Below are 24,358 nucleotides of genomic sequence, written 5' to 3' on the forward strand. Positions count from 1 at the left end.
ATTATTTGTTGCTTATAGCCGTGGTGTTTAGGACCTGATCTGTTCTTAAGGCCTCAAACTTCATTGTTAGATCAAAGAGCTGTTCCTCTCTCTTAGCGAGCTTAGATTCCAACTCCTGTTTTGCTAACAACAGTTGTTCAAATTGCTCTTCCAAATCTCCATGCTCCAAATTCTCTCGATTTTGTGAATAATAATAGTAATAATCCTTAAAGGTCTCCGTTTTGTCTCGTTCCTCAGTCATTTGTGTAACTGCTTGTTTGGCTTGCTCTTGGAGGTAAGAGTTAGTAATACGCTCATTTTGGAGTTGAGATGTCAGTAACTCCACATGATTTTCCAGCTCCTTTTTCTTTGCTTTCAGCCCATCCACTTTTTCTTCTGTGTTCTTAAGTCTGTTTCGCAAAGTGTCAACCTCTTTTTTCATAATTGATTCTTGAGGTGATTTTGGTATTACCTTAACAAAGGGTCGTGAGTCACAATTGCTTAAGATGGCTTCCAGCTTTTCTTGCTGTTGCTTGAGCTCAAGATCCTTCTTTTTTATAATTGATTTCATCTTTTTAACCTCCTCTTGACTGGAAAACAGTGATGCTGACAAAACAAAGTTCTCCTCCTTCTGGCAAGCCAATTTAACCTTAAAAGAGTCAATCTCCCTTTTAAGGATGATATTCTCTCTAATCAGCATTTCTTCGTCATTGGAATGATCTGGTTTTTCAACTACGTTCTCTTGCGATGCGTTTGCCTTTAACTTTAGAAATTTTTCAAATCCAGCTGTTGAGCTAAGAGAGTCTTCTTGCAATGAGAACTCGGAGGTGTTGTTAGGTTTGGCAACAATGTCGTTCTCCATCGGGCCCGCAACAGTGTTCCATGTTTTTCTTTGACTAGGAACATAATTGCTACTCACAACAGTAACTTCTCCTATTTCTGCTTTGTTGTGCTTGACCATAATGATGATGAACCAGATATCGTGATTGAAGGTTCAAGAGCGAGTTTTTCTATCCCTCAAAACAATTTTTTTTAAATTCATAATTTACAGTAGCAGTTTGGCTGCAGCGTGCGTATTTAATACCTCGATGAGACCGCTCACATCCCATAGTGTTGTTGGGGTGTCGAATAGAATGGGCCATTCTTGCGCTGAATACCGTTGCCCTCTTGGATTTCAACAATCAAAATTCAAAATACTTGAATACTCTTCAACAGTTGCCACTCATATTTAAATTCTTCACTGCCATTCTCGACACCTTCTCATGAGCAACAGCAAAAAATGAGTGAAGTTGCCAAAGCATTGCAAACGGTGAAGCAAAATATTTGTCAAACTGCAAAGGTAATAATAGTGATGACGATGATGTAATGTTTTTTTATTCATCGAAACTTGATCGGAATTTATGAATTTGAATTTTGAAAATTGATTTTAATGGTGGACGAAAATAGTTATTTGGAAGAGCTGAAAATTCTGTGCGATTGGTTGCTGTCAGCAAGACAAAACCTGTCGAAATGCTAAAAGAATGTTTTGATGCAGGACAAGAACATTTTGGAGAAAATTATATTCAAGAAATTTGTGAAAAGGCTCCTCTTTTACCAAAGGAAATCAAATGGCACTTTATTGGACATCTTCAATCCAACAAGGTCAAGCAGCTGGTGGAAAAAGTGGAAAGTTTGTACATGGTCGAAACAGTGGATCGTGTGAAAATTGCTCAAGCTCTCGAAAAAACATGGTCCAACACAGGCAGAGACCGTAAGCTTAATGTATTGGTTCAAGTCAATACTTCTAACGAGGAAAGCAAATCAGGAATATCCACAATTAGAGAGTGTGAGGAAGTTATTAGATATATTTTGGGTATGTATTCAACCATTATCTTTTATTCAAATTGTATTGGATTTAAATACATATTTCAGAACAATGTCCTCATTTGAATCTCAGAGGACTAATGACCATTGGAAGTTATGAGCACAGCCAAGATCCTGAAAGAAATCCTGATTTTGAAAAATTGGTGCAATTCAAAACTGAATTGTTTGAAAAAATGGCTGAATTGGCACAAATCAACCCTTTTGAGTTAAGCATGGGCATGTCACATGACTATGAAGTTGCTATTAAATATGGAAGTACAAATGTGAGAGTGGGATCCGCTATATTTGGAGCAAGAACGCAAACCCCAAATTCCACAGCCAACCAATAAACAAATAAATTAAATAAGCTTTAACCTTTGTCTATCATGTTCTGAGTCAGTAAAAGGATTGGATCTCTTTTTTGATTCTTCATCGTCGTACTCTTCAAAACTTGCCAATGCATCTGTATGCGTCAAATAATTTTGTTGTGGGGGAGGAGGGTAGTACGCTGCTGACTGGGAGGATTGAGGATGATTAGTAATGGTCATATGCGAAGTATTAACAAGAGCTGGTGCTTCATCATCTGTTTTAAGGGCAGAGTCTTTTAGCATTCTGCAAAATGATCGTAGCCTTCTATATTTGTTGGTAATATATTCGATCAATAATTTCCAATCTTCATCCTTCTTTTCCAATGTAAAATAAGATTTTGTGGAAAGAATAAGCTGTACAAATTTTTTGTAACCATTCACACCTGCACTACTCTTTAGTGTGATTTGGAAAAGGCCCCTCAAGCTCGTGTGAATTTGTCTCATGTATGCATGAAGATGAAGATCAAGCTGAGCAATGTATTCCATTAATATTCTCCGTTGTTCTTGCAGTACTGGATCTTCATTTTCAATTTCATCCATTTGCTTTAAGACCGTGGTCGTTGTGTACGAGTAGTAATAGGATGTTTCCTCTTTGGGTGTTACTGGTGAAATCCATGCAGCCATTCTCAAAAATGCTAGTACAGCTTGCCTATCTGTAACGTTCTCAGGTCGTATAATAAAGTTGTATGTCTTAGAGAGAAGTATATTGGCTTGGATGACTGTTTCTTTTTGGTTTTGTTGTGAAAATGCTGCATATGACAATAACTGAAGAGCCAAATGAAGGTATTCGCTATCCATTTGGAGATATTGCTCATGGTCGTTGACAATTATTTCATCAGACGCGAATTGTCCAGAGTCATTCAGATCTGACGTCATAAAGTGAATGTTATCAATACTTGGTGTCGACACTCCAACAAGCTTCACAGTGTACGCCATCACTCCACCAATATTTTTAGGTAATACTGTGCTCATGCATGACCGTATGATTTGTACAGTTCTACTGAAATTTGGGTGCTTTTCAATTTCCTCCATTTGCTCCATGAATAAAGACATAGTATTTACAAATTTTTTAGCCTCAGCATCTCGTTCTGGTTTGTCTTTTATCCTCTCCAAGTGCTCTACACATTTTCGAATAAACTCGTCTTCCTTAGGATTTTCCCCAAATGCGGAAAGGTCGGCTCCATCTACTTTTATACGGTGTTTCTTCTCCTCTATTAACTCTTCCAGTAAAATCTCGACGAGAGGGCCTTCTTCTTTTGAATCTATGCAAAACTGTTTCACTTGGTCAATGAGACCTCTATTTCTTAACGACACCAAAATGATGCTTTTCATAACCATGATTAATCCAAATCCAATCTCAGAATTCTCTGTCACTAGCTTGTACACTTTGTCGTTTGTATCCAGGGTAAATGGCTCTTCTTCTGATACATTCTTCTTATCGTTGGAGTGATCTTTTTGATCTGGTAGGCGGATATAGTTCAGTAAGTTGGTTTTTTTCCAAATAGCTTCAAGCTCTTTCTCTAATTCAACGACCTTTTCAGTCGGTGTCAGTTGTAGTAGATCCTCATCTCCATTTTCTGAGTCATCCAGGCTTGATGTTGAGTTATTATTACTATTGGTTGTTGACATCAAACCGGAGCTAGATGAAGTATTTTGTTTGAAATTACATTCTATCACGCACTCAGTGACTTGTAAAAGAATTTTTGCCTTCTCATCCAACATTTCTTTCTTTGATTTTCTTTTTCCTTTCTTTTTTTGCTTGTTTTCTCCAGGTGGTTGTACGACATAGCATAAAACCTGACGAGCTAGTTGAGTATCAATTTTTCCTTCTTTCATTATTTTACCTTTGATATTACCTTCCTCAATCCCTTTCAGAATTTTAGATTTAATCGTGAGATTGGATACTTCATCCAAAATTCTCTTATTTTCTCGCGTGGCCATCTCTTTTACTTGAGACCAAAATATCTTGCCAGTGTAATCTCCTTTAAGAAGAATATTGTCTAGGTCAAAAGTAGGTTTTTCTGTTGAAGTGGTTGGTTCCTTGTCGGTTGAATTTGCTTTGTTTGAATTTGTTTTATCCCCATCATTGGAAGTATTACTACTACTATAGGTGTCAGCACCTGACGATGATGATGATGATGATACAGAAGGAGTTGATGTTCCGTCCAATGTTGTTGAAGAGGCTGAAAGGACGTCGGAAGAGAGTCCACAAGAAGAATTTAACGGTTCCAAACTACTTTTCTCAATATTTGCATTATTTGATAACTGATGGTGGTCACTTCCGTTACTTGCCAACGGGTTGTTGATAGAGTTTTGATTCGAACAAACAACGTCGGTTGTTGTGTACGAGGATTCAAAGTCGCTCATTTTTTTATTCGGCAAAATACTTGATGTTTCGTTTGAAAAGAGTGAATCATGATTTAATGTACAGTTTTGCGAATCGAATTGGTTATTTGAATTTGGTAGCATATGCATCTCCAAAGAGTTTTACAAGTACATGGTAGGTGGGGGTATATTCTTCTTTTTTCATCAAATCAAATTCTCGTGTGAACAAGACAAAATGTTTGAATAATGTGTTGAGGTGAGCAGAGACTCCAACGTTGTTGATATACTGTCCATGTCGATGGTAAATGTGAGCAAAGACTCGGAAGAGTCTTGAAAATATTTTCTTCACAACTTCTTTGACTGCAGTCATCAGATAGTATCATGCAGTTGTAGTTCAAAAATTATAATTTGCAAAAGAAGCAAGCATAAGAAGAAACAACTTACATTTCTTGGGATACACTCGTTCGTTTCCAATAGGAAATGCTTTTGGATCATCAAATTTTGATTCTATCCAATCACACAATAACGAGATGTAGAGTGGAGCTGACACGCTTGTTGGCTGATGATATTGTGGGTTGGTTGACTCCTCGTCCACCCATCTATATTCATAACAATCACCACCAGTCATACACGGGCATGCCATCTCTGTGCAATCAGAAGTTAATTTCATGCTATCAATTAACAGAAATAGATTCTCATGAAATTCAATCGCGTGTTGAGCGATCCAATCCTTCTTGTGCGTTTCTTTGGGTAATTTCACCAACAATTCCAGTTCTTCAATGCTAGTAGCTAGACCCGATACGTGAACCGATTTTCTGTGAGTGAATCCAGATTGTCCAGAAACAGGACTACCAGGAGAAGAGCTGATAGAAGGCTGCACGAACACGGATCGTTGTCTCTGTTTGAATTTGAACAAGTTGGTCATTATCATTTTTCTTTTGTTGAAACAATTGCTTGTCAGTTTGAAAGATCTGGTTGTGGCCTCCTGTGCATAAAATGGAGGTCACAGAAATCAAGTGTTCCTTCGTTGTACATACAGGGAATTGATCACTCTTTGAATCCATATGCAGATTTACTTCTCAAACTGCTGGTCATTGTTGCAGTGAATGAAGGAGAGTCAAAATTGACGCTCAATGTACGTGATGAAGCAGTTGGATGATGATGAATAATATTATTATTCATGCCTCTGTTTTGTTGTTGAGTGATAGTCATTACCTTTTTGTTGTTGTGATGACTAATTGCAATTTCATCATTTTCTGCTGTTTCATCCTCATCTTCCAGTATCAGAGAAAGAGGAGTGGCAAGTGCAACTTGTTGATGAGTATTATTGTTATTATTGCTACTCGGATTTTTGGTTGATGGAGCGAATATGTTGGTTCTTTCGTCGTTGTTATTCATGGGTGGATCGGAATTCCTGGTTGATGAGTGTTGTTCATTTCCTTCATTGTTGTGGGCATGATTTACTGAATTGTGTAGCCGTATCACCTCTTGTTTCAATTTAGATATCTTTCGCATGAGCCTTTGCTTTTTAATTTTCAAGGCTTGCAGAGCATTGCTTGTAGATTGCTCTTCGGAAAGCCATGAAGATATCTCGGATTGAAATTGATGATGTTGCAATTGCAGAGCTTGGTGAGCTTGTTCCGAGAGCGAAGAAACATTCGCTAGAAGTGAGTGGTAATTGCTGGTGTTTTGGGGTGAATTCATGAAACAAATTTTTTTCTGAGTTCCATCTGCTGTTGGAAGGAGAAAATCTTGAAAATTCTTTCAACCAAAACACAAACCAGCCTATTCTCAGTTCTCTTGGATGATAATACACTGTTTCAATTTTCGTCCTCGAATTACACCTTTCATGTAAATAGAAAATTTTGGAAACAACCCAATTTCGGAAATTAACAATAATGACGTGAGCCTTTTAGTGATCTTTTGTTGGGCAATTCAGTTGCTTTCACATTGATCTAACAAAATCTTCAAATATAGCTTCAGTAACACCGTCACGATCCAGCTAAAAAGAATTTTGAATAGACTTGATGCCCGATCCTCTCAGCAATTTTTCTTCTTTCTCACAGGCTGTTTCTTCAAACAACATTGAAGCGTCAAAAATTGATAACACAGAGTTGTTGTCCAACAAACAAACAACACCAATCACTTCAGATATTGTGTTGACCAACATTGCGGGTAGCAAACACAACGAGGAACCTCCTGTAGAAGAGGAAAGAAGAAAAAACAAACTGAGACTGTTCAGAAGAAAGAAGAAGCAACAAACTGAGAGTGAATCCATCCCATCTTCTTCTTCGTCTTCGTCAGTGTCGTCAAGTCCTTACTTGAAAGTACGTCTCAAACAAACTACTTCTTCAAGTAGAGGTGCTGATCATCAACAGCGAAGATACTCTGTGGCAAACACATTATCAACGTGTGAGGTTTCTAAAGACCAAGACTCTGCAATGAGAAGGCATTCCGCTACATCTCGTTCTCCCCTACTATTTCATCAACACGAATCGACTTCTGAAAATGCAACCTCGAACGACCTTACAAATCCAAGCCATCACTCTCTCAATATTCCTTCTAACAGAGATCAATTTCAGATGGGCCACTCATGCACGAACGAAGACCGATCAGCCACGATAATCATGGATGAACAACAAACAAATCATCAAAAAGAAACCACTCGAAATCCGAAAAGTGAGACGCTTACCTCCCCTGAACAAGTTGCTCCAGCCACAACAAGTTCTCCGTTCGTAGGAGAATCAAAAAACAAGAATTACATCGCATCATCATCAGTGAAAACGACGAAACAAACAACGCCGTTGACCACTACAACAGCGGTCGCAACTGCTGCTTCCAAGTCCTCCTCCTTCTTATCGCCATCTAAAAAAAGTGTAGTGTCTCCTTCTCATACAACCACCCCATCAAATACACCACCGATCAAAACAAAACACCAACAAGGACAAACCTCTTCTGCTGCCATGGCAATGGATAAATTTCTCTCTCCGAGTGATAGCAGTGGTGGTTAGTGATGAATGATGCAATTATACAGGCAAGCCCTGGACATCAGCAACAACAACAAGTTGAAACAGGAGGTTCACCTGCATTATCCTCTCCGATAGCGATCAAGAATGCTTCCAATAGAGCAATTGAAGAGTTTTTATCATCGAAATCGCCTCCCAATAATGATTCCGTACCATCTTCTATTGATAAAAGTGTCAACGACAACATAATTAATTCCCATGCAGAAGAAAGTGAGGAAAGTGGAGAGGAAGATGTTGAAGAGGATGAAGAGGACGAATACGATGAGGAAGAAAGTGACACTGAGGAAACAGAGGAAGAAGAATCAGAGGAAAACAATTCTAGCACTCGTGAGGAAGCATTAGCTTCAACTATTAGCCAACCAACTAGAACTGCTCTTGATATAGAAGATTTGATGGGAGTGAAAACGATGATTTCTCCCAAAGATTTGCAAACAATCTCATACGAAGTGAATGAAAAATTGAACGAATCAGTTCAAAAGGAATTCAACTTGGGTCCTGACGAACAAGTGTTGGATTCTTTCCTTTGTGCATATTATGAGAGCAAAATGCCACAACAAGGAAAAATGTACATTACCCAGAATTTTGTTTGTTTTTCCTCAAATATTTTTGGGTACAAAATCAATGTAAGTCAATTTTGGAAAAAATTAAGTTGTAATTGATTGTTTATGACATTTTGGGATTATTCATTAGCTTGTGATTGCATTCAGTGATATTAAACGTATTGAAAAGAGAATGACAGCCATGATTATTCCTAACGCCATTGAAATATTTCTTAAGGATAATACATCACATTTTTTTGGCTCTTTTGTTTTCAGAGATAATGTATATAAGGTTCTTCTGGCACTCTGCTCTCTGCATGCTAAAGCTAGAGGAAATATACTACTTAACTTGCAAAATTCGAGCAGTTTACCTCAACCAATGGAGCCAAAGACATCAGAGCAATTATTAAGCACAGAAGATGATGGCGACGACGAGGAGCATGAGGATGAGCTAAATAGCGATCAAGGATATGATGAAGATGAAGGGGATGAATCAGATGATGAACAGTCTGACGATACTCAATCAGTAGAGCTTGATGAGGTTCGCCATTCTCAACCTGCCGTTGAATCTCTTCCAAAAAATAACGACACCAACCAACAACCGGCGTCTGTAGGAACACCTACAAAAAATGGTAAATCTGGAGAATCTGGAGAACCAAACAACAATGGAAGTAAGGAGAATTCTAACTCAGGAGGTGATGACAAGAAGAACGAGAAAAGTGAAAAGAATGAAAGGAATGATAAAAACGACAAGAATGACAAACAAGACAATAATAATACCAATAATCAAGAGGAAGAAAATGAAGATGAGGACGATGAATTCGACGGCCTTTTCCCGGAGGAGGATGACAAGATCACTGGAATTCAAGACTTGCCAGCAGGAGATTTCTTTGCCGATCCTGATAAAATCAAGCCAAAGGACATCATAACTGATGTATTGCCCGTTAGCATAACAGATGCATGGTATATTCTCAAATCAGACAATATTAATTTTCAAAACGAGCATCACAAGACACGAGAAGAAACCAATGTGCAATACACGCCTTATGTAAAAGTGGATAATAATCCTGGAATTATGAGAAAATTATTCTTTGTGGCCAAAATTAATAACTCCATAGGACCAAAAAGCAGTAGAATGGAATGTGTTGAACGAGCTATTCTTTGTAAAGGAAAGAAGAAAATTATCAATCAAATCAGTACTTTTGGGCTCGATATTCCGTTCTCTGATACTTTTAGAGTTAATAATTATTGGATTTTGGAGGATATTGATGGAAAATCATGTTCAGTTAAGATCATGTCAGGTGTCTATTTCTTGAAATCATCTTTACTGAGATGGAAAATTGAAGAAGCTGCTGATAAGGAATCGAAAACAGCTTTAACTTTATGGATGTCTCAGGCCAAGGAAACCATTACTAATGCTAAAGCAAGTGGAAATTTACCATCGATCAAGAAATCAACCAAACCAAAGAAGAAGAAGACACCATCCAAAGAAGCTACTAAAAGACGTTCGAAACGCAAATCCACCAAGCCCATTTCAGAAACAGAATCAACATTACCAACAGCTACCCCTACCAAAGCTGTAGACTTCTCTAGTGCTCCACAACAAGCAGCAAATCCTTTCTCCAGCCCTTCTCCATTCTTATCGTCTCCTTCAACGACGGATGCTGGGCAGGATTTACTTACCAAAGTTATGAATTTTGTTTTCAACATTCCAACCTACCTTTCTTCCAATATCAGTCTACCTGCATGGGTATTTCTAACCATCATACTGATATTAATATTCTTGATCTTCTCCCAACAATATTCCATTATCCAAACAGTGAAACACTTGGAGCACAATGTACAAATCTACAAACAACAAGCAGTTCTCTTTGAGCAAGAGCTCAACCACCTTGTATTTAATATATCCGAGCTTAACACCAGCAAGATCGTGGAGAGTAGTAGGCAAATCCAATCACAACTTGCCGAATGGTTGGCAGCAAAGAACGAACTGTACAAATCCCATATCGACAATGAGCTTCTCCATTCTCTCCTATATGAACTTGCTGAACTGAAAAATCTCATCAAAAAGAAAGATCCCGGTTAACCTGTTGCACCATAGTAATTGGTTGAAGATAATTTGAGATTAAAGAACATGTCTTTCGTTTCTTGACTTCTCATTACTCCTCACACAACTCATTTGGCCGTTTCAAACGAAGAAGAGGATAATTGTAACGTATGATCATGGTCTCCAAAAAAAAATCCTTAATCACTCTCATCAGGCACCCTCACCATCCTTCCTTCACATCATGAGTGAGAACGAATTGCTTAAACTCAGCGTTCGTAATAACGCTTTGTCCAAGGTGAGGAATTACGAGTCAGAAGGGGAGCTTCCTCTCAAAGCTTCAAACGACATCAATTCAATTTCACCCATTTTACAAAGAAGCCCGACGCTGGACCATGATGAAGGAAAAGTTTTCAATTCCGTTCAGCAGAGTCAAGACGACCTTTTCAAACACCTGGGGCTCAAGAGCATTAAAGAGCTTTCTGATGAGGAATTTGCCAAGAAGATTACAAACCTTACCTCCAGCAGTTTTGATGACGTTCATTCCGAGATTCCTGAAATTGGAGATCATGAGTTTGAGGCTTCTGTAACTCAACTGGCAAAGCTTCTCACAGAAGCAGATATTGATCCAAAGAAGAGCTTGAATGATTCCGAGCTGAGATTAATGTCTAGCATGAGCAAGATTGGCTTTTCCAAGAGGCCAACGTACAGCCCAACAAGAAGTGTTAGAGATTTCAAAAGCTACCTTGAGAACCATTCTAAACCAGATATCACATCTAACGATACAGTACTTGGACCTGTGTGGGATTCAGTTGCGCCAAGCATTAAATCTAGAATGCAGCGTTCAATCTCTGCGTTCCGAGAACACCTAACCTTGGAAGAAGATGCTGAACAAACAGTGAACGTGCTGAACAAAATCAACAGCGAAATTCAAGCAGTACCTCCAAAAAGAGAACCTTTCACTGATGAAAAGTGGGCAGAACTAGCTCAAAGATTGAACAGGCCATATGAAAAGAAAGCGAAAAAGATTGAAAAAATAAGAAGTGAGAGAGAAGAAGAGTACAGCAAACAAAACACTTTTCAGCCATCAATTAACGAAAGATCCAGACTGTTAGTGAGTAACAGTAGTTTAGATGAACGTGTCAATACGTTTTTGCAAGAAAAACAAAAGAATATTGAAAAGAAGAAGGAAGAAGTTTCGAAGCTTATGGGCAATGAGCTAAAATTCAAGCCAGAAATCACAAAAAAGTCGCAAAAATTGAACCGAGACGTAAATCTGTTGTTGCATTGGAGCGAAGAGAGAAAACAAAAATTAGAATCTCTAAAGACTGCAGTAGATCAAGAGCATCTTGAACCATGCACATTCAAGCCAGCGTTAAGCACAAGATCAAGAAAAATTGCTGAGAAAAGCATTAAAAAACAAGGCACCAACACATCTTTCCAACAATCAACTGATGTGTTTGAAAGAAATTATGAATGGGAATTCATCAAAAACCACAAAAAGCGAAAGTTTATTGAGTCGTTTATCAAAATGGAAAAAGCTCTCCACAACCCAAACATCACTATTAAAGCATCTAACCTAAAGCGAGACGGGCCCTTTGGAGAGCGATTGTATAAGCAAGGATTAGAATTCTTGGAAAAGAAAGAAAAAACAAGAGAAAATTTGCTTTCTGCATTGTATCAAAAACGAAGTGCTGGCTGTATTCAACAAAAAGAAGATGATCCTTACTTTGGAGATGCAGAAGATCGCGTTGATTCGAGTGCTACTCATCTCACAGAAGAACAAATTAATGAATTAATCAAGCTATACGCCATAGATGCTGATGAAGACGCACAGGTATCAGAAGGTAGAGTTCAGGATCAAGATAAGCATGAGGAAAACACAGTGTCTACCCCTCCTGACCACGAAGAAGACGAGTCCAAACTTGCTGAAGATCACATGTTGGCAGATCCCAAGGAAAAGTATGCAAAAACCATGGAAACTCTCAGATTATTTCGCCAATCACAACTCTCACAAAAAACTGCATTGCTAGAGAGTAACGAATAACATTGTAAAGTAGTACTAAAATCACAAAGCTTTTTCCACATTAAACACCCATGTTTGTAACATAAATTTTGTTTGTTTTCGTGCATTTCCAACAATAAATTCTAAATTTTCAGAAATTGATGGTAAAATATTAAGGCCATATATGCTCCAAAATTGTGATGTTAATTCTCTTTTATCTGATGAGGTTTCTTGTGCCCCTTTCTTGCAGACAGCACAATATCGTACATCAACCCTACAAAAACAATCAACACACCAAACCATTGAACGAAGCTCATTTCATGGCCAAATCTGAACACACTCCACAAAATAGTAAAGAATTTGCGTGTTGTTGTAATGATTGACAATTCCAGTGTTCCATAGGCGGAAATGCACCAAAATATGAAGTACTGACCCACCGTCATTGCAACGCAGAAAACAATGATGTGATTAATAATTTCTGTATGTTTCATACAAAATGAAACAGCTGGAAAAAATTGGTCATAAAAAAACATTGCCAAGCCAACAAAACCAGCAGCATAACAATTCATATAGAGCATAAGCTCATCTCCAGTGGGCTTATCCTTAAAATTTTTCATCAAATCTTGAATAGAATTGGTAAATCCATCTGCAGCTAGTGAAACCACTAACAAAATCAATCCCCAGAAATTATTGTCATGTGGTCCATCATGTGAATGTTTATGTCCAAATCTATCAATCATAAATATTGAAATTCCGATTGTTGTCATTACCACTGCAACAATTCTCGAAATTTCATACTTTTTTCTAGCCACTAACATGCCCATCACCATAACAGGAATCATCTTGCAACTTTTAGCCAACACTTGTGTTGGATAATTAACATAGAGTAATGCAGCATTACTAGAACTTGTTGCTATCACATACGCAAAAGATGCTGCAATGAAATAAAGCTGAGGAACATTGGAATGTCTTCCATTCTCGCTTGGATGCCATCTCAACTTTAAAAACACCACAATTGCATTCAAGGCACATTGCAAGAACACTAGAAATAGAGGAAAATTGAAAAATTCAGCATCGGAACTGGTAGTAGTGGTCGTATGATGATGGGTTGATGAGGAAGAATGTAAGACTTCACCTCCTCCGTAGGGTGTTCGTGTAATTTGTTCTTGATATGAAGACATGATCATAAATGAAATATAAATTCCGAATACTATTTGGGCCAAATCAAAAGCTGATTTTAGGAAGGATGAGATTGGTTTTTCTGCAGCAGCATGAAGGAGTGGTGTGGTTGGAATGGGAGTTGTTGGAAAGTAATGCTTTTGATAATGTTGTTGAGGTTTAAAAACAAACGTCGGAGAGTAATTGCCTCGCTCCACTTCTTCCATTTGTCTTGCATATTGATTTTCAACAGTAATATTGGCCATGGAAATGGACCTCTCCAATTCGTAAGCATCATCTTCTGTTTTTGAAGAAATGATAGTGTAATGATGAAATTCCGATGAAATGAATCCTAAAGACGTACCTAAATCATTGTGCCTTCGTTGTTGCATTTTTTGTGGTGGGTTGTCTCTATTGTTGAGAGAGCTGTACAAAATGTCTCCTGTCAAGGATGAAGCAATTGATCGACTTGTGGTTGAGGCCTATTTTCAAAGGGTTATTGATTTGATTTTCAGTGGTCGATTTAAAAAGATGATTTAACGCTTGTACCTCTTTACGCGTGTCACGTCCTGCTTCATAAACAGAAATATCCAATCGATCGTCTTGTTGTTGTTTCGTATTTATTTACAATTACTGACTATTGTTAGTGCTACTCTTTCTCAGTTCAGGTAAATGCTCAACACTGGATCTACCAAACCGTTGAGATGTGTCCAACACCGAAGAAGGTATTTGAACGGAGGACTTTGCATTCAGAGATTCACTAAGGAATTGCTTTCTTGGGTTTACCTTTGGTTTAGGAGGAGGTAAATGACTCACAAAGTTGTCAAAGTTCAAAGCATTGGGTTTTAGCTTCATACCTTTCATGGCTCGATTGCAAGAAAGGCATTTAAACGCTTGACTAGATGCCAGTCCCTCTCCATCCTTGTCGACTTTCGTGTCAAACGATTGAGTTAAGAAGTCCTTAATTCGTTTCAATTCATCAATGTCTGCCTTGTCCTCAATGAGCTTCTTTAAAAACTCCAAATCCTTTGCTAGCATGTCAGCGGTGTGAGAATTTGTTAGTCCAATCATATTTTCAAGGTCTTTCTTCATCTTGTTAAACAACGAATCTACATATTCTCGTTCAGCCTTTCTTGCCACAATATTTGCATCAGATTTTGTTTGGTCTAACCTGTCGATGGCTTCCTTTTTTTCACTGAGCTCCTTAAATACTTCAATTTTGTCTGCTTTCATTTTGGTGAGTTGTTGCACTTGAGCAGCAAGTGTGTTAATCGAGTCCCGTATTCGTTTCAAGTCTGACTGATCAAATGTACCTTCAAACTTGAGCATCTTGTCACTTTTATCCTCTGGTGATAATGGTCTTTGATTGGTTGCCTTGTCTGTTTCAGCCTTAAGTTTTTCAACGATCGAATGAAATTCATCTCTATCTACTTTTCGCAGAACCATATCCTCTATGTCCTTGAATTGTTGATACGATGGCGTTGTTAAGGCGTCACATTTCTGGTCAAGCTTTGCTTCGAGAGATTCTAGCTGCTTTTGAATCTCTTGCACTTGGTTGTTCAAATCTCCAGCCATATCATGGGTTGTGATGTAGTACATAATTTTCTTTTCCAACTTTTTCAAATCCTTTAGAGTTGCTCCTTCTTCTTCAGTGTCGAGAGTATTCGATGTTTGTACAGCAGGAGAAGAAGATGTTTCTTGTGCTTGAATTGGAGTTGAATGGTTGACGTCTAATGGAGTTGGGGACCTGTTCTCCAAAGCTGCAATTCGGTCATTTGTTTCTGCGAGCTTGTTTTCCAGATAATCTATTTTACCCAATAACTCGTTGATTGAATCGCTCACTGCATTACTTTGGTCGTTCTTTGGTATGTAAACCATGACATTTCTTCCTTGCTCCAGATCAACCGATAGCAATCCTTCTCTGTCTTCGATTGGCTCTTGGGACGCACTCCTGTTTCGTTCTGACGGAGTGGATGTCCTAGAAGTTTTTTTCTTTTGTTTTAGCCTGTCTGCAGCTTGAAGCTTTCTATCAATTGATTCCACTTGTTCACGAATATTTCTCATTTCATCCAACACCTTATTGATATCGTCGCTCTCTTTAGACTTTGCAATTTCCAACTCTCTTTGTAAATCGTTCAGCTGAGTTACCAACACTCCTTTAACACGGGAAACATGAGCTCTGTCAACATCGTTTTTGACATCATATACATTGTACACAAATGGGTCAACAACGTCCTGAACATTTGCTTCTGTTGCAACATTAATACGGTGGCTTGGGTCAACAACTGCAGCAGGAGCAAAATTGATAACAGATTTGGTTGAGGTATTCGTTTCTTCGTTGTCAGTGCCCGATTGATTGGATTGAGTGTCAACAAATTGAGCTAGTTTTCCATGCTTTGGAAGAGACAGAATGACGGATTGTATAGTAGATGCGTCATCGTCGCTGCCTGCATCAAAAAGCTGCACTGTTTTTTCTTCATTAGGTTTCGAGACTACGTTTAGATCTTTAAGGGTAGACAGTAAGCTGGTAGGAGTACTTGATTGACTTTCGGGAGTATCTGTCCTATTTGCAACTTGGTTATTTCGAGCTGTTGAGCTGTTAGGCCTCTCATTCTGGTTGCGCGGAGTGGAGGACCGACTGGTAGCAACAACATCCTTGTTAATAGAGGTTTGTTTGCTGTTGGTTCTTTCAAGAGGCTTTGGAGGAGATGATGATTGGGGTTTTACGTTTTCCAATTCTTTCATTTTTCTAGAGACAACCTTATCCAAGTTATTAATCGAATCTTGATGCTTTTCGTTCAATACTTTGATGTCGTTCCTCATTCCCTCAAGCTCCTTCTCAACTTTCATTATTTGCTCCATAAGTTTTTTTTCAGAATCATTATGTTTTTCTTCCAACAAATTGATATCAGTTGATGTGTTTTCTTTTTTCATAATCATTTCTTTGATATTTGCTTGCTCCTCCAACACTTTGTCAATTTTCTGATCTGAAGCTGAGACGAGCTCCGTTACATTGTTCAATCGATCGTTCAAATCTTTTGCGAATGCATTCGCATTTTCTAACTTTTCGTTCATTTGCGAAAATCGATTGTCATGGGATGACACCTTTTTGATTATTGCAGATAACAACTTTTTCAATGGAGAATAGCTCATCAATTCATGTTCGAGACCGTTCGGAGACATTAAAGCTCCCCAATCCAGTTCATCCTCCTGTTGTAGAATACTTTTGCTTCCAGCTCCCTCATTGAAAGAGGGCACAATTTGCTCAGCAACTTCCGACGCCATGATAAACAGTGGGATCTTTTCTCGGCACTAATCTTCTGTTCGGCAAGAGTTGGAGAGAAAGTTTTGGAAGAGAGAGCAAATGATTTTTTTTAAATATTCGGGCGATAATTCGTAACTGTAGTTTTTGGGCGGAAGTTATTGTCATCTCTAAACTTTAAAAAATTTGAATGAGAGATGCGAGAGAACAAGATTTGACTATACGGCATGGATATATGCAAACCTCACTCCTTACTATTTGAAACAAGCCTAGTGTGTTATAAATATTTAAATTAAAAAATGTTCAAGCATGCACCGGCTGCAATGCCGTTCCATACAAAATATTCATCAAGGCTGCGTTCATCACGGCCTTCGGAAAAGCTAGGAATCTTCATAATAATGGGAATAATATTAATATCCACATGGAACCCGTTCGGACAAGTGGCGTGTGTTTTTAGTCAAGAATTAGGCTCGCCAAACAAAACGATTGAAGCTCCTGTTGTTGTAAATAATAATGAAAATAGACAGGAATCTGTGAACGTGTTACTCATCACTTTCACCATGCTTGTAATAATATTTAGTACCTATGTTTTTCTGGAATTTAAAATTAATATTTTACCAGACAGTATTGTTGTAATAGTCATCGGAATGATAATGGGATTAATTATTCGACAATGGGGAATGGCAGGTGCGGCTACATTTAAACTCGAAAGCGACTTTTTCTTTTTGTTTTTGTTGCCACCAATCATTTTTGAGAGCGGATACAATCTTTCGAAGGGAAACTTTTTCGGTAATATTATCAGCATACTATGGTATGCAGTGGCTGGCACAATTATCTCCACCATAGTCATTGGTGTTGGAATTGGAATTTTCGGAATTGTTCCATGGATTGACTCCTTTGCTTTTGCTAGTTTAATATCAAGCGTTGACCCTATTGCAGCCCTTACTGGTACGTAGACATTTGAACGTGTCCTTGAAATATATCTTGTCAACAGTTTTTAATGGAATTAAGGAAGATTTAGGAGAGAGAAAAACTGCCAAAATTTCCATGCTAATTTTTGGAGAAAGTACATTGAATGATGTAGCCGCCATGTTGCTGTTCAGGTCTTTTGACACATATGCTAGATTTCCATCTTCTGCAAATATTTCTTTCTCTGCTTCTGCAATTTCTTTCATGAATCATTTACTGCTCTCATTCTTTGGGTCTCTAATTATTGGAGTCTTAGTTGCCCTTCTTTCAGCTTTAATTTTCAAATACTTTCATTTCTACAAGTATCCATCGTTAGAACTCACATTGATGGTTATCACATGTTATGGTATGTATGATTGAATTATTATTATTTGAATTGTCATCAACAAAAACCCAATTGTTAATAGTACCCTATGTGTTGGCTGAAGGCTTGGAGCTGTCTGGAATTTTGTCTCTGCTTTCGAGCTCTATTATTAGCAGTCACTACACACGACTCAATTTAAGCAAGAGAACACAAATTACCATTGACCATGCTTTAATGATGTTTTCCTATATTTGTGAAACCATCGTCTTTCTCTATTTGGGACTTGCTACATTCACTTATAATCACAGATTTCACTTTGGAATGATTGTATTGGCCATTATACTTTGCATTTTAGGCAGAATTGCCAACATTGTTCCAATATCCTATCTGTTGAATACTTTCTTCAGTGCCAATATAAGTAAAAAGGCACAAGTAATTTTGACCTGGTGTGGCATGCGAGGAGTGATATCTTTAGCTTTGGCGATGAGTCTTACTGAAACTCAGTACAAAAACACCATTGTAACCACAACTCTAGTCATTGTATTACTATCTATTCTAGTATTTGGTGGTGGAATGTCTCCTTTCATTAGAAAAGTGTATACCATGTCAGACATTCCATTTTTGAATGAGCCCACAGACGTTTCCTCATCTTCAGAACTATTAGTACAAGAAGAAGAGTCCATAATTGTTAAGCTAGATCAAGAATATTTCCTTCCTTTCTTCACAGGAGCCAGCACATCAAAAGATGCCTACGACCGTGTGACCGACAAGACAACAGCTAAGCAATTAGAAAGAGCTGAAGTTCAAACTAGTGACTCTGAAGATGCATAGTTTTGAAATGATAATTATTTGATGCTGATAATAATTATCGTAACAAGAAAAATATGGTTGAGAGCAAACTCAACTTGTATGCAAATTCAATAAATTTAGTTTTGTTAAATAGCAAAAAATGTCAGAACGTCAACAGCAAGAGGAAATTCAAATAGAATCTTCCTTCTCAAATCAAAATGACTCTCCGATAGCAACCCCAACGCATACAGAGGATCAATCCACCCTTCTTTCACAATTTATCACTCATCGATCATCAACAACCACAGACAGCACACCCTCAGGCCTTTCCCAACAACAGCCTGCACTTCTCAACGTCTCAACAAGCACACCCAATAATTATCGGAAACAATTATATCAATCATGTGTGTTTACCTATCAATTATTAGTCATTCAAGGAATTTATTCGTATTTTCTCGACTATTCTATATTTGTTTTAATTTTGAGATTGGTTCAAAGTTTCATGTATCATTACAGTTTTGTTTATTCATATGGAAAGCCCACAATTCTAGGAAGAATATTTAAAGATATGACATTGGTGAAGAAATTAATATTGATCATCATTACATTATTACCAATTGTGTATATTCATGTATCCAATTACTTGTCCAATGCAACATATTATTCTCGAGTCATGCAAGTAACCAATAATGGTGATTCATTTGTACTCATTGACTTTTTTGAAAGAGATGTGAATCGTCACTACTCAGAAGAACCATTGAAAATTGGAGTTTTTTCAACGAAAGATAATTCTGTCACAGTTCATGGTACCCGAGAGACAAGATTTGTTGAAAATTTGGGAGAAACTCGTACTCAAACAGAAGGAGCAACGATTCAAAGTGTTGATTCTCATACTACCTCCAACAGAATGTTTGACTCTCATCCAACATTATTTGTCATCTATTTGTGTCTCTTTGACGTTCTGTTTGCAATACTTCAAGTTTCCTACGTAACAAGCTTAATTTCTCTCAAACGAAAGCCAACACAGCAACAACAACAACTGGTTCTTGAAGAAAACAACAGCACAATTACAGACATGGTATGAGAGTGTTGAATTTTTGAAAATTTCTATAATCAAAAAATGTGTGAAAACCTCCCTGTAGACATTGTGGTTTACAAATCACAACAGCTTCCCCAACTTTGCGACATTTCCATCCGTGTATTCAGCATTCGAGTTTACAGATACCGAAAATTTCGAATATTTTGTCAAACAAGTGCATTTCCCAAAACGAAGCATTGGTTTTCGAGCATTGCATGGAACACTCCAAAATGAATACACAATCAATTTTCAACCTCACTCCCTCGCCATAGATCACAAAAATCGAATTGCTCTCATCTATGAATATAATCAAATGACCATGCACGTTCTTGTGGTGTCATTCGAAAATTGAAATTGAATATGAACAGAATCAAATCAAAAGGACATCACAAATCCAAGAAGGTTCTCACACTACTATGGACATATCGTGATAAATTCACAAAGAATGCGACCCTTATTAATCGTCGAGTATTAACACTCGCTGATGGAAATAGAGCCCTAATGATTGGTGAACAAGAAAGAATTATAACATTGGATTACCATCATGGAACTGTATTGCATAGAATTTATATTCCTTTTTTCCCACTTCATGCAATTGTAATGGATCCACCCAATGATGGAAATTTATTGATTTCTCGTGCGAATATCATTGGAAAATTTTCTCAAGAAGGAATTGAAGATACGAGCTTGAAATGTGTGATAACATCATCAGAGCGCTTTCCTGTGATTTCTTCTTTAATCTATGACAGAGTCACAGGTATCATCCTGACGAGTGTTCAAAACGAAATTCAAATACACGACTCGTCTGGTACCACGCTTTTGAGAACAATGAACTTTCAAAGTGTCATTGTTGGAGTTTGTCTCAATGAGTACACTGGAGTGTTACTCGTTGCTTGCAAAACCTGTTTGAACGTTTTCAAGTAGCAGTGGCAAACTTTGGGAAAGCACTAATCACATTCGCGAACTGTTAAATTTCAAAAACACAATTTTTTATTATTTCACAAGTGGTGTTGTGACATTTAACTCGATCCACTTCAATAGAGAATTCACATTGATGAAAACATGCACGAACTTTAGAAAATCAAACACACCCTCTCACCTTATTTCTGAAGAGAATTCAAATTTTTTAACACCAGAATCCTCCTCGTCTCCACAAACCACCATATCCATAGTATGGAACACCAAAGCCACCAAAACCACCAAAGAATGGCATGGAATAAGCACTACCGAAATTACTACCATAAGCAGTTGGACCAGTATAATACGATCCATAGGCAGCATATGGTTGATAGTTGGTTGCAGCTACTTGATTACTATAAGCCATGGTGTTTTGTCCATAACTGTTGTAATTACCACCTGCCACACCATAATTCGATCCAGCACCACCTTGATATCCATAGGCACCATTGTAAGCATTACCGAATTGAGCATGGGTGAAGGATACTGTGAATGCAAGAACCAAGCATGCAAGAACAAGGATGATTTTGAACATTTTAAAACCAAATATTAAATATTGAAGTATTTTGTTTGTTGTTTCATGAAAGCAGGGGATAATGGTCATGTTTTTATACTGGGAAACATGAGTCGATGAATTTGGAAATTCACTGTTTTCTATCTAGACGACTCTCAATAGGAGGCACCTTTATTGGAATGAAGTTTTTTCGAAAAAGGAAATTGGTTAAAGACGATCAATAGAAACATGGTTCGTAAAAGTGTGTAGGTAATGTACAGTCGGTGAAGCAGAATGTACATGATTTTATCTTTTACTCGTTTTTGACAATTTCTGTTTTTGTAAAACCTTAAGATGTCTTAAAAACACATTCAAACTTGGTTTGACAGCCTAACCAATTTCAACACCTCTTCGATATCTTTTTCTCATATACAATCCCTCAATGTAGTTCTTAGAAACATCGAAGGACTAAATAATAAACTCAAACACAAGGTTGCAACGAGTTCGATCCAAAAAAAATGAAATGTTTGAGAACGCCAATACTTTCTCATCATTTGCTCGCCACGGGTTCTCATCTCTCTCATCAGTACCACCCGTTATGGCTTGGATTGAGCATGTCGTTAACGACTCGGAATTTTCATTATTGTTTAAAATCAAATCAAAGACAGGATGATGCATTGGCTCAAAATTCATGCAAGGAAATGATTAATAATTCCCGAACAATTTATTATGAAATTATCAAACGATGGAATCAACAAGAAATTACCAATGAATTGAAAGAAATTAAAAAACTTACGGAAAACCCTAATTTTTGGAGCTCTCCAAATGCACAAGAGTTAATTTGCAAACAAAATATTTTGGAAGAGAAATTAAATTTTTTATTAAATACAAATTCTGAAATTGATAACAGTGAGGAGTTGTTAAAATTGGCTGTCACTGAAAATGATATGGAGATGGTTGTACATATTCAGCAATCTATGGAAGAGCTGCTAAAAAAATTAGAGCAGAGAGAGCTAGAGTCATTAATGTATGTTGGAAAAATTACTTTTCAAGCATCAACTCAATAATTAATAGGATTGACCCTCAAGACATCAAAGATTGTTTTTTGGAAATTCACACAGGAGCTGGCGGAGAGGATGCATCAGATTGGTCCCAAATGTTATTGAAAATGTATTTGAACTGGTTAAAGAATTCAGAGTTGTCATCCTTTGAAGCTGCTTTGGAAGATATTTCGTACAAAGAGGTTGGAATTCGAAGTGCTCTCATACAAGTTACTGGAAAATATGCTTACGGATACCTGAAATCTGAACAAGGTGTTCATCGATTAGTGAGACTTTCTCCATTTGATGCTGCAGTAGGTAGTGGATGACATGTCTTTTCTATTTTACTATTGTTAACACATCGATAGCACAAGCGACATACTTCATTTAGTGCAGTGAGGGTTTATCCTACAGCCGATAGTCAGGACGTAAATTCAATGTTTCATAACATTCCAGAAAAGGATTTAAAGTATGAAACAATTCGGGCAGCCACCGCAGGTGGTCAACATGCTAACAAAACTGAAAGTGGCATACGATTGACACATATACCTACTGGAATTCAAGTACAGTGTATTGCATCACGCTCACAACATCAAAATAAGGATCAGGCTCTCAATCAATTACGAGCTCGATTGCAAAATATTGAACAAGCAAAAAAGGTAAAAGAAATGAAAGAAATCGCGAAAGCAGAATCTGAATCTAACCAATTTGCAGGCAATGTGATTCGATCGTATGTATTACATCCGTATCAAATGGTCAAAGATTCTAGAGCTCAAATAGTGTTGAGCAATGCAGAGGATATAGTGGAAGGAAAAGATGCAAAAAGTTTTGATACAATGGTCAAAGGAATTTTAAGGAATAGTTCATCGTCATCAGCTGTATTCAATAATCTGAACGACGATTAAACTGTTAGTTCTAATTCATTAAGCGTTTGTTCGATACTTGTTAAAACTCCAACCTTGAACCCAATCCTTTGTTAGAGCTCGTGACATGCCAGCCCATTTGGAAACAATGATAGAGTCAAAGTGCTTATCCTTGTCCATAGAAGCAGGCGACAATACACTTCTAAATGTGCCCATCCAAATTAGAACCAAAGCAGCAAAGATGTGAGACGCCCAATTAATTACGAACATATGTTCTTCTCCCCACCACTTTTCAAAATAGGCATCCATAATCATCCACGAACCTTTCCAGCACAAAATAATCGATATTGCCACAATGTATGTGTAAAATTTCATGGATACTGTGATCCACATGTTATTGGATTGGTGGCTCATGCTACTTGATTGCTTGGAGTAGTCCATATTTGGTTGACCCTTGAAAAATTGAGCTTCTTCTTTGTGACTTGTTCTTCTCTTCTTTTTTGGTTATCAAGACACAATCATCAAGACCAAACTTACCATACTCGTTGGAAATACAGATTCTGAAGGTGATGAAACGTCAACAACTTGCTCAATATCATGTGAAACATTCTCAAAGGTCTTTTCAGCCATTTCCATTTTGGAATCATGCTCATAGGTCGAAATCAATAAATTTAAAACTCCAAATCTATTCATTAAGACGGATCCTAATTGTGTAATAAACGAAATTCCAGCTCCAATAAAAAGAGAAACCCATCCTCTATAGAGTATTTGCTTATTTTTATCCGTGATATGATCCACGCTAATGTAGTGCTCAGATAATTCCCAAATTCCTCGCCAAAAACACACTACACCAAACAAAACCACAGTCAAAGTTAAAACAATTTCAACAAACTCCACCAAAAGCAATCTACAAAATTGATGATCCGAGAAAGCAGCTTTCATTCCACAACGACACAAGTATGTAATTTGATCCCAAATAGAATCTTGTAAATGTCGATTGTTATGTTGAGAGTTAAGTATTGTTATGGATTTGACGATCATTCTTTCCTTCTTTTTTTCAAGATATGAAATCTGCTTGTTGAAGTGTTCAATCATACGGTCTATTTCTGCAATCGATAAGTGCTCATAACCACCACTCGTCGTGTGGGCAGTATTATTCATCGGAATGTTTTGAGAAGATAATTTTGATGTTGCTGAAATTCCTGCAATATTATTTTCCTCATTCATGATCGGTGAAGTTGGAGTGGATGATGATGCTTCATTCATCATCAGCATGACCGACGATGAAACAGGTTCCGAAGGATGAAATTGCTTCAT

General features: G+C 37.5%; 15 protein-coding genes across 15 annotated transcripts; 7 read left to right on the top strand and 8 right to left on the bottom strand.

The window, feature by feature from the left end:
* Position 1: 1 nt before the first annotated feature.
* C9374_006689 (uncharacterized protein) lies at positions 2-940 on the bottom strand (the record flags this gene model as incomplete). The annotated part of the gene is made up of 1 exon (XM_044696576.1): positions 2-940. The coding sequence occupies one exon, from the start codon at positions 938-940 to the stop codon at positions 2-4; it is 939 nt and encodes a 312-aa protein (XP_044546834.1).
* A 318-nt stretch (positions 941-1,258) lies between these two features.
* On the top strand, positions 1,259-2,171 carry C9374_006690 (uncharacterized protein; the record flags this gene model as incomplete). The annotated part of the gene is made up of 3 exons (XM_044696578.1): positions 1,259-1,318; positions 1,426-1,831; positions 1,891-2,171. The coding sequence occupies 3 exons, from the start codon at positions 1,259-1,261 to the stop codon at positions 2,169-2,171; spliced, it is 747 nt and encodes a 248-aa protein (XP_044546835.1).
* Positions 2,172-2,180: 9 nt separating this feature from the next.
* C9374_006691 (uncharacterized protein) lies at positions 2,181-4,556 on the bottom strand (the record flags this gene model as incomplete). Its single annotated transcript, XM_044696579.1, has 1 exon — positions 2,181-4,556. The coding sequence occupies one exon, from the start codon at positions 4,554-4,556 to the stop codon at positions 2,181-2,183; it is 2,376 nt and encodes a 791-aa protein (XP_044546836.1).
* Positions 4,557-4,638: 82 nt separating this feature from the next.
* C9374_006692 (uncharacterized protein) lies at positions 4,639-5,445 on the bottom strand (the record flags this gene model as incomplete). The annotated part of the gene is made up of 2 exons (XM_044696580.1): positions 4,639-4,874; positions 4,959-5,445. The coding sequence occupies 2 exons, from the start codon at positions 5,443-5,445 to the stop codon at positions 4,639-4,641; spliced, it is 723 nt and encodes a 240-aa protein (XP_044546837.1).
* Positions 5,446-5,561: 116 nt separating this feature from the next.
* Positions 5,562-6,218, bottom strand: C9374_006693 (uncharacterized protein; the record flags this gene model as incomplete). The annotated part of the gene is made up of 1 exon (XM_044696581.1): positions 5,562-6,218. One exon carries the CDS (start codon positions 6,216-6,218, stop codon positions 5,562-5,564), a length of 657 nt encoding a protein of 218 aa, XP_044546838.1.
* A 323-nt stretch (positions 6,219-6,541) lies between these two features.
* Positions 6,542-10,165, top strand: C9374_006694 (uncharacterized protein; the record flags this gene model as incomplete). Its single annotated transcript, XM_044696582.1, has 3 exons — positions 6,542-7,520; positions 7,589-8,163; positions 8,231-10,165. 3 exons carry the CDS (start codon positions 6,542-6,544, stop codon positions 10,163-10,165), a joined length of 3,489 nt encoding a protein of 1,162 aa, XP_044546839.1.
* A 202-nt stretch (positions 10,166-10,367) lies between these two features.
* C9374_006695 (uncharacterized protein) lies at positions 10,368-12,170 on the top strand (the record flags this gene model as incomplete). Its single annotated transcript, XM_044696583.1, has 1 exon — positions 10,368-12,170. One exon carries the CDS (start codon positions 10,368-10,370, stop codon positions 12,168-12,170), a length of 1,803 nt encoding a protein of 600 aa, XP_044546840.1.
* A 161-nt stretch (positions 12,171-12,331) lies between these two features.
* On the bottom strand, positions 12,332-13,678 carry C9374_006696 (uncharacterized protein; the record flags this gene model as incomplete). Its single annotated transcript, XM_044696584.1, has 2 exons — positions 12,332-13,587; positions 13,651-13,678. 2 exons carry the CDS (start codon positions 13,676-13,678, stop codon positions 12,332-12,334), a joined length of 1,284 nt encoding a protein of 427 aa, XP_044546841.1.
* A 238-nt stretch (positions 13,679-13,916) lies between these two features.
* Positions 13,917-16,571, bottom strand: C9374_006697 (uncharacterized protein; the record flags this gene model as incomplete). Its single annotated transcript, XM_044696585.1, has 1 exon — positions 13,917-16,571. The coding sequence occupies one exon, from the start codon at positions 16,569-16,571 to the stop codon at positions 13,917-13,919; it is 2,655 nt and encodes an 884-aa protein (XP_044546842.1).
* Positions 16,572-17,108: 537 nt separating this feature from the next.
* C9374_006698 (uncharacterized protein) lies at positions 17,109-18,652 on the top strand (the record flags this gene model as incomplete). Its single annotated transcript, XM_044696586.1, has 3 exons — positions 17,109-17,496; positions 17,543-17,863; positions 17,925-18,652. 3 exons carry the CDS (start codon positions 17,109-17,111, stop codon positions 18,650-18,652), a joined length of 1,437 nt encoding a protein of 478 aa, XP_044546843.1.
* A 118-nt stretch (positions 18,653-18,770) lies between these two features.
* Positions 18,771-19,694, top strand: C9374_006699 (uncharacterized protein; the record flags this gene model as incomplete). Its single annotated transcript, XM_044696587.1, has 1 exon — positions 18,771-19,694. The coding sequence occupies one exon, from the start codon at positions 18,771-18,773 to the stop codon at positions 19,692-19,694; it is 924 nt and encodes a 307-aa protein (XP_044546844.1).
* A 354-nt stretch (positions 19,695-20,048) lies between these two features.
* Positions 20,049-20,612, top strand: C9374_006700 (uncharacterized protein; the record flags this gene model as incomplete). Its single annotated transcript, XM_044696590.1, has 1 exon — positions 20,049-20,612. One exon carries the CDS (start codon positions 20,049-20,051, stop codon positions 20,610-20,612), a length of 564 nt encoding a protein of 187 aa, XP_044546845.1.
* Positions 20,613-20,814: 202 nt separating this feature from the next.
* Positions 20,815-21,180, bottom strand: C9374_006701 (uncharacterized protein; the record flags this gene model as incomplete). The annotated part of the gene is made up of 1 exon (XM_044696591.1): positions 20,815-21,180. One exon carries the CDS (start codon positions 21,178-21,180, stop codon positions 20,815-20,817), a length of 366 nt encoding a protein of 121 aa, XP_044546846.1.
* Positions 21,181-21,656: 476 nt separating this feature from the next.
* Positions 21,657-23,083, top strand: C9374_006702 (uncharacterized protein; the record flags this gene model as incomplete). Its single annotated transcript, XM_044696592.1, has 3 exons — positions 21,657-22,165; positions 22,213-22,492; positions 22,547-23,083. 3 exons carry the CDS (start codon positions 21,657-21,659, stop codon positions 23,081-23,083), a joined length of 1,326 nt encoding a protein of 441 aa, XP_044546847.1.
* An 18-nt stretch (positions 23,084-23,101) lies between these two features.
* Positions 23,102-24,358, bottom strand: C9374_006703 (uncharacterized protein; the record flags this gene model as incomplete). The annotated part of the gene is made up of 2 exons (XM_044696593.1): positions 23,102-23,533; positions 23,579-24,358. The coding sequence occupies 2 exons, from the start codon at positions 24,356-24,358 to the stop codon at positions 23,102-23,104; spliced, it is 1,212 nt and encodes a 403-aa protein (XP_044546848.1).

Source organism: Naegleria lovaniensis, assembly GCF_003324165.1.
Source record: "Naegleria lovaniensis strain ATCC 30569 chromosome Unknown tig028, whole genome shotgun sequence".
In the NCBI taxonomy this organism is placed as follows: Eukaryota; Heterolobosea; class Eutetramitea; order Acrasida; family Naegleriidae; genus Naegleria; species Naegleria lovaniensis.